Source organism: Martes martes, assembly GCF_963455335.1.
Source record: "Martes martes genome assembly, chromosome: X".
In the NCBI taxonomy this organism is placed as follows: domain Eukaryota; kingdom Metazoa; phylum Chordata; class Mammalia; order Carnivora; family Mustelidae; genus Martes; species Martes martes.
This window is the reverse complement of record NC_137897.1, coordinates 102104080-102117420: the sequence shown is the minus strand read 5'-3', so window position 1 is coordinate 102117420 and position 13341 is coordinate 102104080. Positions and strand designations below refer to the sequence as shown.

The 13341-nt window shown below is 37.7% G+C and overlaps 1 protein-coding gene across 1 annotated transcript in view; it reads left to right on the top strand.

The window, feature by feature from the left end:
• The window catches only part of ZNF280C (zinc finger protein 280C), a 46854-nt gene extending 39685 nt beyond the window's left edge, over positions 1-7169 (top strand). The window contains exons 14-17 of the mRNA XM_080831298.1: positions 893-955; positions 4864-4982; positions 5344-5404; positions 5529-7169. Of these exons, the coding sequence (XP_080687424.1) occupies positions 893-955; positions 4864-4982; positions 5344-5404; positions 5529-5544 (259 nt within the window). The 3' untranslated portion in view covers positions 5545-7169. The remainder of the gene's footprint in view (positions 1-892; positions 956-4863; positions 4983-5343; positions 5405-5528) is intronic.
• The last annotated feature ends 6172 nt before the right edge of the window (positions 7170-13341 follow it).

Sequence of the window (13341 nt, the reverse complement as noted above, 5' to 3'; positions counted from 1 at the left end):
TGGCTCAGTAAGTTAAGTGGTCGACTCTTGATTTTAGCTCAGGCTATGATCTCAGGGTCCTGGGATCAAACCTCATGCCAGGCTCCACACTCGGCAGTGAGTCTGCTTGAGGATCCTCTCTCCCTCTCCCTCTGCTCCTCCCCCTGCTCATGCTCTCTCTCTCGCGCGCGCTCTCTCTCTCTCTCTCAAATAAATAAATCTTTTAAAAAATAAAAATAGATGGAGGTATAAAAGCTGTTGCCATTGGCTGCAAAATTTGGTTAGTGTTTTTTTGTTGTTGATGTTTTGTGCATAGAAGCGTTGTTTTAACTCATGAGTTCTGCTTTGCTTTCCCTAAAGGCTCTCCTAATAATTGCAAAATATTCTTTAAATGTTTCCTTTTACTGATGGTAGGTAAAGGTAATGTAATTTAGCCCAAGTAGCATTTACTTCAAGGATCATTCAGATTCTCCCAACTTGCTAAGTATATTAAGATAAGAAAGTGATAAAAAAAAGATAAGAAAGTGATAGTTATTCATAATAATTTATATTAGAGCAATATGCATTATTAGCAAATACCTTTTAAATTGTTTTCAACTCTTAATGGTTGCAAAGATTTAGGTTGATGCTCTTTGCATATTTAACTTTGAGAAGTTTTTTGATTTTTTTTGTATAATGGTGAGGCTACCAATCACTTAAGAATATCCTCAGGGAAATATGTTGTTAGAAAATACACAGGTAAAATGAAATGTAAGATAAAAAACTTGAATTAAAACAGAAGAATAGAATTTAATAATTTAGATCATGACCTTTTAATCAAAACTAAGAAACTAAATATGGACTTGGAAATATGGTCATAAAATTATTATGATTTCTTATATAATAAAATCTCATTTGTCTGTTGTCTCTCCAGCTCTCATAGCAACCATCCGAGTAAACGGTATTATATTTTTAAGAAGCATTCTGGAACTCTCAGGTAACTAGTTGATCTTTTCCATTCTCTCGTTTGAAAAATTACAGTAACTTCTTTTTAACCTGATGCTTAAGTACGTAGTTTGGAAAATGAATGGTTACTACCAGATGTAAGACAGTTCTATTCATTATATCATAGATCAAAGAGGAAGTAAACCTATGTTTTCTGGCTAACTTTGTTTCAGTGGTATTAGGCATTAAGATGGAACTTTCATGGATTTGCATTATAAAATAAAAAAATAAGGCTCTCCAACAATATTTGAAGATTAAAAAGATATTTAAGATAACTAGTAAGTTGAATAACACTGGTTTTGATCAATATATAGCCTTCATAATCCTTAGGGTTTTTAAAATTTTGAAATAAGAGTGCACAACCTGTTTACAAAAGGAATTGCTGATGAACATTTCTAGGCATTGATAGTTAACTTTTGATTATACTACACACCATTGGCTCAGAACCCACTAAGCATCATTTTTTCCCACATTCTTCTGATTTCTTTTGACTTCATATTCCTTTGTTTTAATTATTTAGCTCACGTTGTCATTGCTGTTTGAAATTACAGTGCCAAGATCTTGGTAGCACCAGGCTAAGACAAAGACTTAAGTTTAGCCAGTACTTATTTTGATGCTTTGGCTTAGTGGGAAAGTGGAGGAAGGGATGATAGATCTCAGGATCTTTGTGTCTCTTACTCCTTCTGCTTTGTGGACTCTTCCCTAGATAGCTGCATGGCTGGCTCTCTCACCTCCTTCAAGTCTCTAGTCCAGTGAATGAGGCTTTCTTTGACCACTCCATTTAAAATAGCATTCTTTCCCCAGGGCCCCATTCCCACCAGTCCCTATCTCCCTTTATTGGTTTATTTTTCTTCACTTTTTACTTTCCAGCATGTTGTATATACTTCATGTTGTATATACTTCACTGTTTTGTTTATCATCTGTGTCTTCTCACTAGAATGTGGATGGTTTGGATATTTGTCTATGCCAGATGTTTTACTGAGCATTGAATAGTGCCTGACACATGGTAGGCTTTCTGTAAATATTTTGAGTAAATTAGTGTATATGTTGAAAATTACATATGTGGATGATGTTGGACCAACAGCTCATAGGCAGAGGAAAGTTTGATTCTATTGTAAAAATATATTTGTGCTATTTTAAAAATATTACTAAATTCAAGGAAATAGAATTTTACTGAAAAGTTTTATAAGAATGAAAAGGATTTATTAATTATAAAGATTAGAGAATTTAATTTGATTTTTACCTCACTGTTGTCAAGCTCAGTTGTGTGCTTGGTGCTTGATTCTTGAATTGATTCTATGACTTTAAAGATCTGAGATGCTTTTTTCTTAACTAGGCTGGGTCTCATATTTAAATAGAAAGTTGATTAATTTCTGTGTATGGGGCTTGGCATATTTATAATTCTATAAAACAGTAAATTTTGTAATTACTGTTTTGTTAAAATACAATGTTCATTTTTTATTTATCATGCACCTATTGCTTACAACACAATTTAGCAGTTCCCCTTAAGTTGACAATGATGAAGAAGGCTTGGTACCAACCTTCAAGGAATGTACAATTTATGATAACGTGTGAATATAAGTAACTAATTAGTTACTGATTTCACAGGGAGGAAAGACTTCTACTAGAAGAAGCACAAGGGCATTCTAGTTGGAGGAAGTAGTGTAAGTAAAAGTACAGAAAGGAAAGAGCAAAAGCCATAGGCAATGAATGACCAGTAGTGCAGTTTAGATGGAGCATGAAGTTTATGTAACGTAGTATTAAGATCAAAATCTGGGGGAATAGTTTTGAGCTCAGATCTGGATTGTGGAATCCTTGAAAACGAAGCTAGGGAGTTTGGACCCTTTGGGGAAATTCTTGGTGTTTTGTGTAGAATCAAGGAAGATCAATGTGGAGGATATATGAGGTAAGATGTAGTGCTTGAGACACATGGACTGTTTAAGACTATTATGGTAGTTAAGACTGATTTAATAAGAATCTGGGTTAAGGTGATGAAGTTTATCACACTGTTTAAGAACATGGACTCTGGGGCGCCTGGGTGGCTCATTGGGTTAAGCCTCTGCCTTTGGCTCAGGTCATGATCTCAGGGTCCTGGGATCAAGCCCCACATCAGGCTCTCTGCTCATCGGGGAGCCTGCTTCCCCCTCTCTCTCTGTCTGCCTTTCTGCCTACTTGTGATCTCTGTCTGTCAAATAAATAAATAAAATCTTTAAAAAAAAAAAGAACATGGACTCTTCAATCAAAGGTCTTGCTTCAATCTAATTTTGGCCTTGGTAGGTTATTAAACCCGATCCAGTACTTTATAAAAAAGGAATAATTTTAATATCTACCTCTCTGGTTTGTTGTAAGATTTAGATGATATAATATGTCTAAAACCCTTAGCCCGGCACAGAGTTAAGTGCTCAATAAATTGTTAATATGATAAAATATTTGAAATACTGACTCTATTTTAAAAAGATAAGTTTGAGCCTTTGTGTTGGGAGCATGACATCATAAGAGAGATTAGTTAGGAAGAATGGTTTTCAGGGGTGGGGAGGAAGGTACAATTTCAGCTTATGAAGATCATTTTTTTAAAAAGATTTTTATTTATTTATTTAACAGACAGAGATCACAAGTAGGCAGAGGCAGGCAGAGAGAGAGAAAGGGAAGCAGGCTCCCCGCTGAGCCGAGAGCCTGATGTGGGGCTCGATCCCAGGACCCCGGGATCATGACCTGAGCCCGAGGCAGAGGCCTTAACCCACTGAGCCACCCAGGTGCCCTATGAAGATCATTTTTGATGTGCCAGCATGACAGCCAGGTATAAATATGCAGCAGGCTATTAAGACTAGAGCTGCAGTAGGAGCACCTGGGTGGCTCAGTCAGTTAAGCATCCAACTCTTGGTTTCAGCTTAGGTCATGATCTCATGGGTCTCGGGATCAAGTCCTCCTCAGCAGGTGGGTCCTGCGCTCAGCGGGGCAGTCGGTTTGAAAGATTCTCTCCCTCTACCCCTCCCCCTAATCTCTCTTAAAATAAATAAATCTTAAAAAAAAAAGACTAAAGCCACAGTGGGGAAGTCAGTCTAAAGTAAGCTACTGGTTTTTATTCCTATCCAAGTATCCAATGAACTATAAAAGCATGGTTATGCTTGTTAACTGACAGATAATAACAATAATTAAAGTACATGATTAATTTTTAAAACCTTCCCATTTTTTTGGTAATTTTATCACTACTAAAATAAGATACCAGATTATAGGCTCCACAGAGTTTACCCTCTTTTTCGTTCACTCTTGTATCCACAACACCTAGTAGTATGGAGTGTGTAAAGAAGGTCCTCAGAAAATGTATATTGAGGAGAGCCTGGGTGGCTCAGTCAGCTAGGCGAAGCGTCTGTCTTCGGCTCAGGTCGTGATCCCAGGATCCTGAGATTGAGCCCCACATCAGGCTCCCTGCTCAGCGGAGAGCCTGCTTTTCTTTCTTCCTCTGCTGCTCCCTCTGCTTGTTCTCTCCCTCACTCACTCTCTCTGTCAAATAAATAAAATCTTTTTAAAAAAGTATGTTGAATGAATATTATATCCTTGCTTTCCAGATGGACAAAGGCACAGAATGTGACTTGCACAAGCCATACAAATTGTTAGTGGAGCCACAACTGGGTTTTAGGTCTCTTAACTCCTGTCTTTTAGCAACCAATATGAGAGGGAACAGTTTACAAAGCACTGAATGTTAGCATGACTTAAACATGGCTCTGTCATTTTCTAGAGTACCATTTCAGGTAAATCAGGCTTATATAACAAAATTGGAAATTGATGGTCATGACACATAAAAACCAAATCAAGAGTTGTTACATGGCAAAATAATAATTGAACTTCTAGATGGACTTTCATAAAAGATTAAAAAACTTTGCTTTCTTTTTATCTTCATAGGGGCATTACTCTAGTGTGCCTTAAATGTGACTTCCTAACTGATTCTTCTGCTTTAGACCGTATGGCTAAACACTTGTGTCAACGCAAAACTCATACTTGCCAAGTTATAATAGAGAATGGTATGTATATATAATTGTGTTACTTTGAATTTCTTTTTTTTAGTAACAAATTGTAGTATTTGTTTCAGGGGTACAGGTCTGTGATTCATCAATCTTACACAATTCACAGCATTCACTATAGCACATTCTCTCCCCAATGTCCATCGCCCAGCCACCCCATCTCTCCCACCCACTTCCCCTCCAGCAACCCTCAGTTTGTTTCCTGAGATTAAGAGTCTCTTATGGTTTGTCTCCCTCTCTGGGAATTTCTGATATTTATTCCAGTATTCTTGATCAGCCACAATATGGGCTCTTCTGTATTAAGTTAATAGTCTTACTCATTATCTATACTATTTTAAACGTAAAACACTTCTAATTTCAGTTCCTGAAAGTACCTCAACTTCTGAACCCAATTCTGAACCCAATTCTGAACCCACTTCTGAGTAAGTTTAATTTTCATTTAGTGCATTTTTCTTTGATGGATTTTAGCACTGTTGCATTTTTAAATGTATCATTAATAGAAATGAAAAATATTAAAGTATTTTGTTTTTGTTTTTGTTTTTAAAGCCGCTTGTTGAAATAGATTCCTGCTCTATGGAGCTCGTGCAACCTGGTGCAAGACAAGTTGGAATTTCCTAAGTTCAAAGTTCTGAAGTGTTTTCTTACACAAAGGCAGTTTCCTAAGTTCAAACTTCTGAAGTGTTTTCTCACACGAAGGCGGTTAAACAGCCAAGTTCATGACACTAGCTCTGATTCAGCTCTTTTCAGCTTTCAGATGGCACTAGATTCTTATTCCACCTTATCTTTGTGTCAGGTTAACATATCTTAACATATGCTTTTTTCTCCAGTTGGCTCTCTCCAAAAATAACTTTTGTTGCTATGGTCCTTTTTTGCTTTGCTTAAAATAATTTGTGTTTTTCTCTGCTGTACTTGCCTTCAGAATATTGCATTCCAAGTGACATGGCTATTCATTTTCTTTGTCTGTTTTGTCTGGTTTCTTAGTTTCATTTTTAGGTCAGATAGTTGTCTTTTTCCTCTTTCCTTGTCTGTCATTGTTCTATTTTTCGTATTTTTCAGATGCAGAAGCAACACAGAAATTTCAAAAAATGTCCAGGATACTCCTGGTCAGTGTCCCCCTTCGATGGACACAACTGATGCCTGTTCTCTCTTTCCAAGGAATGTGAATTATTTGACTGTGAGACCTCCTCTAGATTGTGGCCTTAAGAAATCAGACCTTGGGGAGAGTCCCTTCCTTCATGACTGGCCTCCCATAAGGCTGATGCTAATTTGGCCAGAGATGACCTCAAGGCCCGCCAAATTGAGCACAACTTCCCACTGGGGGCTTTGGTTCTTGAACTTTTATTTATGGGTTCATTCTAACCAAGAAAGACCCATCAAATCTATGCTTCAGCATCCAAGTTGAAGTTTAATCATTTTGGCTGCTGCCCTTTAATATTTGTCTAGTATGCATGCAGTCCAACGAATATAAAAAACTGGTTGTGTAGGGAACCAAGGTTACTTTCATGTTCTTGGAAAACAAGTTTCTAAAATTACAGTTCCAAAGTTATAGTTATTTGTACCGTCATTTGAAATTTTATCCAGTATTAACCCTAGGAGTTTTCAGCAATACTAATATTCAGATTTTTTAAAGTTTAATTTTATCTTGATTTTATGTTGTCCTTCACCAAATTTATTAATGTGTGTTTTGTTATGTCCACTTTTATCTCTCCTCTTTAAAACTTTTGTTTTGTGTTTGTTTTGTTTTGTTTTTAAGAACCTCAAGAAATTCTTTAGAATTCTCTACAAATTTCATATAGCTACCTATTGATAGCTTCTAGATTTGGTAATTATTCAGACCGTTAGACATTACCACATCCTCTATCTTGGGACTATCATTAACTTAGTGATTATGAGTTTAAAGACATAAAGAATTGGCAAAAAACACTTCCTACAGACCTTAAAATAAATTTTAAAGTTATGTTTCTGTACATCTAATACATATCTTCTTAGCCATTAATGTAATTCCTTTGGATAAAGATAATATATTCAGAAAATATTGGGACCAAAAAATGCACTTGTTTCTTGCCCATATATATATAGATGTATATTTTTTTTATTTTGGTGTTTGTTTATTTTGGTTACATTGAATATAGATTTGCTGAACAGTTTGATGTTATTACTTATTTTTTTAATAAAATTTGTATTGGTAAAGTGCCTCAGGAGTTATTCATGTAAAGCTGTAGATTTTATCATGTTAGTAGGAGCATTGCTTTCTTCTTACATGGAAGCCTGATTACTTGGCCTACAGACTGAGAGCTTTACCGAGTGCATCTTGCAGTCTTTCCTCCAGCACAGTTATAAGCTCACTGTGTATATTTTACTAATTTCTTGAACTTCAGAGACTGGCAAAGTACCTTTGTGATCTTTAGTAACCATTAAGGTGGTCAGGCTCTGAAGTTGTTTGACTCAGTCATGAGTAGTTTTTTCATCTTAACATCAGAACTTCTTGTGCTTTGTACTTACAATTGTACTTTGAAACTGTCTTAGTCCCTTTGGGCTGCTATAATAGAGTATCACAGACTAGGTATCTTATGAACAACACAAATTTATTTCTCACAGTTTTGGATACTGGAAAGTCCATGATCGAGGCACTGGCAGATTCAGTGTCTGGTGAGGACCCACTTCCTGGTTCGTAGAAGGATATTGCTGTATGCTCCTGGCAGAAGGGGTGAGAGAGTTCTCTGGGGTCTAATTTAGGAGGGTACTAATCCCACACATGAGGGTTCCACCCTCTTGATGCAGTCATCTCCCAAAGGCCACACCTCCTAATACCATCACAATGTGGGGATTAGGTTTCAACATAAGAATTTAGACATTCAGCCTATAGCAGAAACATATTGAAAACCAGTTTCAGTGACCAGCTCTTACTTAGTCTACTTCTTGTAATACATAGTAAAAAAGTTGAATCCGTTAGTTTTCATTTTCCAGACTGATTTCTGCTGTAAATGATTTTCCAAACTCTCCAAAAGTGTTGTTTCTTAGTAGCGTTTCTTTTTTTTTTCCCCTAAAGATTTTATTTATTTGACAGAGAGAGATCACAAGTAGGCAGAGAGGCAGGCAGAGAGAGAGGAGGAAGCAGGCTTCCTGCTGAGCAGAGAGCCCGATGTGGGGCTCGATCCCAGGACCCTGGGATCATGACCTGAGCCGAAGGCAGAGGCTTTAACCCACTGAGCCACCCAGGCGCCCCTTTTAGTAGCATTTCTACTACTACTTGTTTCTTAGTAGTAGACTTGGCAATGTTCGAATCTTTATTTCTGTGTCAGTGCCCAGAATGTTTCTTCATCTACCATCTATCTATCCATTTTTTTTACTTTTCAAAAATCGTAATGAAAATATATAACATGACTTTTGCTGTCTTAATCATTCTCAAGTGAAAAATTCAGTACTAATTACACCAAGTTTGGTCCAGATGTAAATTCTTTGTGGTTTCAATATAGATTCTCTTTTTATATACAGATATTTTCCCTGGCTCTGTTATAGTTTGAGAATATGATAAACCATATTGTTGCTATAGCAGTATTTTAGGTGGGGGTACATCTTTTTATTCTTCCATAGAATTCTATTTCTGAAAGTATGTATTAGGTTCATTTTCTTAAAGTATAATACTCTTAAAGTTCTGTGTCCTGTAGCACCATTTTTTTACTTTCTTTAAATAAAATATTTCAAACAGTAAATATTAAGCTTGCTTATTATAGCTAGTTAGTTGACTTTTGCTTATTATAGGCAGTTAGTTGACTCATTTGGTACAAATGAGTTTTAGTTTGACATTTTGATCCCATTACCCCCAGGCTTTTCTAACTAGTTCTTTCACTTGATTCAGAAATAGCCATCTCTTGCATTTGTGCTTTTTAAAAGGTTACAGCTGAATAAAATGTGTGATTGGCTCAGTTTCAATCCATCCCCATTCTTAGAAAAGTAACTTCTGAACTACAGAGACAGTTTCTTGCTCCTTTTTGCCTCACTTTGCCAAAACATCTCTTTGGGCCTCACTTACTTGTTCATCAAATACTTATTAAGCACTTACTATGTGCCTAACACTATTCTAGGTGCTGGAAAAGACAGACTGAAATCTCTTCCCTGGTGGAGCTTACATTTCAGTGGTGGAAGACAAGACGTAAAAATTAAGAAAATTAAGTAGTATGTTAGATGATGATCAATGCTATGGAGAAAAATAAAGTGGGCAAGGAGGATGGTAAGTATGGGCTGGGGTTGGGAGGTTGCCATTTTAAATTTGGTGGTCAGGATAGGCCTCTGCGAGAAGAGGACATTGAGTAAAGACATGAAGGAAGTGAGGAAGTGGGCCACTGGATTATCTCTTGGAAGAGCATTCAAGAGAGAGAACAGCAAATGCAAAAGTCCTGAAGGGAAAACTGGAACCCTCACACATGGCTGAGGGGAACATAAAATGGTTCAGCAACTGTGGAAAACAGTTCAGCAGTTCCTCAAGAAGTTAAAACAGAATTACCATATGACCCAGGAATTCTGCTCCCAGGTATATATCCAAAAGAATCTAAAGCAGGGACTCAGATACTCATACATGCATGTTCATGGTAGCACTATTCACAGTGGCTGAAAGGTGGAAAGAGCCTAAGTATCACCAACAGATGAAGGAATAAATAAATTGTAATGTATTCATACAGTGGAGTAATATTTAGCCATAAAAAGGAATGAAGTACTGATTCATGCTACAAGGTGGATGGACATCAAAAACATGCAAGGTGAAAAAAGCCAGTCATAAGAGATCACATATTGTATAATTTCTTTTATGTGTAATATCCAGAATAGATAAATCCATAGAGATGGAGAGCAGTTTGGTGGTTGCCAGTGGTGGAAATGGCAGTGGGGAATGGGGAGTGACTACTTAATGGGTACAGGGTTGACCCTGGCGTGTGATGAAAATGTTTAGGAACTAAATAAAGATGGTTATACAACATTGTGAATGTACTAAATGCCACTGAATTGTTCACCTTAAGATGGTTGACTTTTTAATTTTTGATTTTAAGGTATGTGAATCTCACCTTTAACAAAAAAAAAAAACCCTTAAGCTTAGCAGATTAGGAATATGAAAAAACCTTTTTAACCTAATGTAATAAAAATCAGCTAACATAATGATGAAAGGTAGAAAGAACAAGTCCTGAAAGTAGGATCCTGCCTACCTCAAGGAACAGCAACAAGACAGTTGGAGCTACAGTAGAGTTGGGGCTGGACAGGGGAGGGTGTAGTAGGAGATGGGGCCTGTGAGGTGATGCCTCCTAGGCAATTGTAAGGATTTGGCTTTCATTCAGAGACAGGAAGCCATTAGCGGATTCTGAATGGAGAAGTCTTTTCTACCTTGGTGAAAAACAAAAAAAAAAAATCTCTCTCTCTCTCTCTTTTTTTTTTAAGTAGGCTCCATGCCCAGCGTGGACCCCAGTGTGGGGCTTGAACTCATGACCCTGTGATCAAAACCTGAGCTGAGAGCAAGAGTCGGACGTTTAACTGACTGAGCCACCAGGTGCCCCCACAAAAATTTTTTATTACGGTCTTAACAGGATCACCCTAGCTGCTGTCTTAAGAACAAGCTGCAGGGGACCAAGGGCAGAGTCAGGGAGATGAGCTAGGAAGCTATTGTAATAATCCATTTGGGAGTTAATAGAGGTTTAATTAGGATGATGAGAGTATAGATGGTAAGTGGCTCAATTGAGGGTATATCTTGAAGGTTGAGCCAATAGAATTTGCTGATGGTTTGGATATGAAGTATTGGATAAAAAGTGTTGTGGACAGCACAGTCATTAGCCTAAGCAACTAGAAAGGTGATGTTATTAACTGAAATGGAGAAGACTAGAGGAGGAGTAGATTTGGGAGGAAAGACGAGGACTTTGATTTGGGACATGTTAGCATTTGGGTTGCCTGATAGATATCCTAGTGGGAATGCCCCAGACATCCTGATGTGTGAGTTTGGAGTTTAGAGGAGAAGTCCAGGCTGTCAGTAACCTTTTAATTTATTAAAGAGTCACAAGACTATGAGATCACCAAGGAATAGAACAGAGATAGAGAAAGGACAAGGTCCATAGACCGAGCTCCAGGGCATGCTAACAATAAGAGGTTAGAGAAATGAAAGGGAATCAGCAGAGGAGACTAAGGAGTGGCTGGTATAAATTGTTAGGAGAAAATGAATTCAGAGTGCCACATACGACTATCCCTAAGAGCAGAAATGGGACTCTTTCAACATTGAGAAAACAAAATATCCCAATTACTTCTAGCCATGGTTAACTCCCCTCCTGGACTCTTATAAAAGTGACACTCTTCTATTTGTCCAAAAGAAAGTATCTAGATCTGGAATGAATGTCCATAATTTATAAATGGTCTGCAGTGTAAAGGTGCCATGGCCAAATAAATGTAGGAAATACTGGGTTACAGTTGCATAGATTCTTTATTATGGGATTGTTCAAGCTACATGTGGTCTGTGGTTCTCTAGGAGAATTTAGTGAGCACTTACTGGATCCTGGAATTCCCCCCCACCCCCGTCACTTAATAACTTCTAAACATTCAACTCCAGAAGATACAATGTAGAGAATGCTGACCTAGATTAATTATTGTCTGATTTTCTGAACTGAAAAATAAAAAATAGTTGAATGAGGGCGTTGACTAAGATGAACTTCTAGACATTTCATTCATGTTCATGAGTCATTTGTAAGGTGGCTTATGTAGCTGGAGGCTAGTAATATCCATTTTCATAGTCTTAGAAATCATATCAGGAAAAAAATCATATGCTCATTTTAATGTCTATAAGATCTCAGAAATACGTAACTGGAACAGACCAGTAATTTGTGTTGAAGGACATTGTCATCTTACATCATTTCAAACTCCAGAAGCTTCAGACTCTTACCGTAATAATGTCTAGCTTCTCTCTACAACTTATGTTTAGCTTATCTCTCCACCTACTTGCCTACTTTTCTTGAAACTATTACTATCTTCAGCCTATTATGAAGGAATTTCTTACTCTGTAAAGTTTACTTGCTGCTTAAACCACTTCAAAAGATCTTCCTTGATACTAAGATTATGAGCTTCAATACTGGACTCCAGACCAGAGTAAACCCTCCCTATACCTTCAAGGGGCAGTGTGGTTGGGGGTCTTTGAGTCCAAGTTCTGCAGCAGGCTGCCTAGGTGCGATGGGGTTCCTTCCCTACCAATGACTAAATGCATGTGACTTTGAGCTCTGTGCCTCATTTGTACAAATGCAAATGACAGCGACTACTCATAGGGCTGAGGGAATTAAATGACTTCATATTGTGTGTATAGCAGTTGGAACGGTGATTGGCACACAGGAATGTAAGTCACCATGGTTAAACTATTACTGTTAGTTCATTACCACCCTTCCTGATTTTATTTTTGTTTTCATTTTATTCAGGTAGAATGGACCTATTCACCCTATTTTTCTTTTATTCATTCATTCATTCATTTAATTTATAGAGAGAGCATGTGTGCAAGAGCAGGGGGAGGGAGAAGGAGAGGGGATCCCAAGCACACACTCTGCGAATATGGAGCTGGAGGCAGGGCTCAATATTACGACCCTGAGACCACAACCCCAGCTGAAATCAAGAGTCAGATGTTTAACCAAGTGAACCACCCAGACACTGCCACCCTGATTTTCATTATGACCTTCCTACAATCATTTCTGGTAATCTTCCTTTCCTTGACCCACTGTGTCTTTCTGGAGAGTCATTGGTGAAGCACACAGTACTAAAGGTCGGCTTACCATTAGATTTGTCATGTCTCAAGCTCACCAGACTTCCATTTTTATGAAATGTCTATGAATGCTCCTAGGTTCGCTTGAGTCATAACTGCCTTTTTAAATAGTATTAAGGTAATTTCCCTAAATTATCCTCCCTTTTCCGTGACCACATCATGGTTTGCCTCACACTCACACACCTCACTTCTCTGATTTTGAGGTCCTTCTGCAGCCTCCTGTCACTTTGTTTTTTGACTCCCCCCCCCCCCCCGAGAAAAGCTTGTTGTCCTCAACAAACTCAGAGAGGCTAAGGTGGATCTCTTCTATTGTTTGTAATCCTTCACACTAAAAATGCCAGTTTATCCATACTGCTGTGATGTATGCTCATGTACATAGAGCTAAGCCTTGAAATAAGACAGTCTTGGGTTTAAATCCCGATTTTATGTCTAACCAGTCGTGTAGCCTCAAGCGACCTCAAGCCTCAGCTTTCTCATCAACGAAAGGTCTGTAATGATGACCTCCTCACAAGTTTGCTATAACAATTAGAGAGAGAGTGTGTATGTGTGTGTAGGATTTGGCACTGGCTTGACAAAAAGTCGGCATTTGAT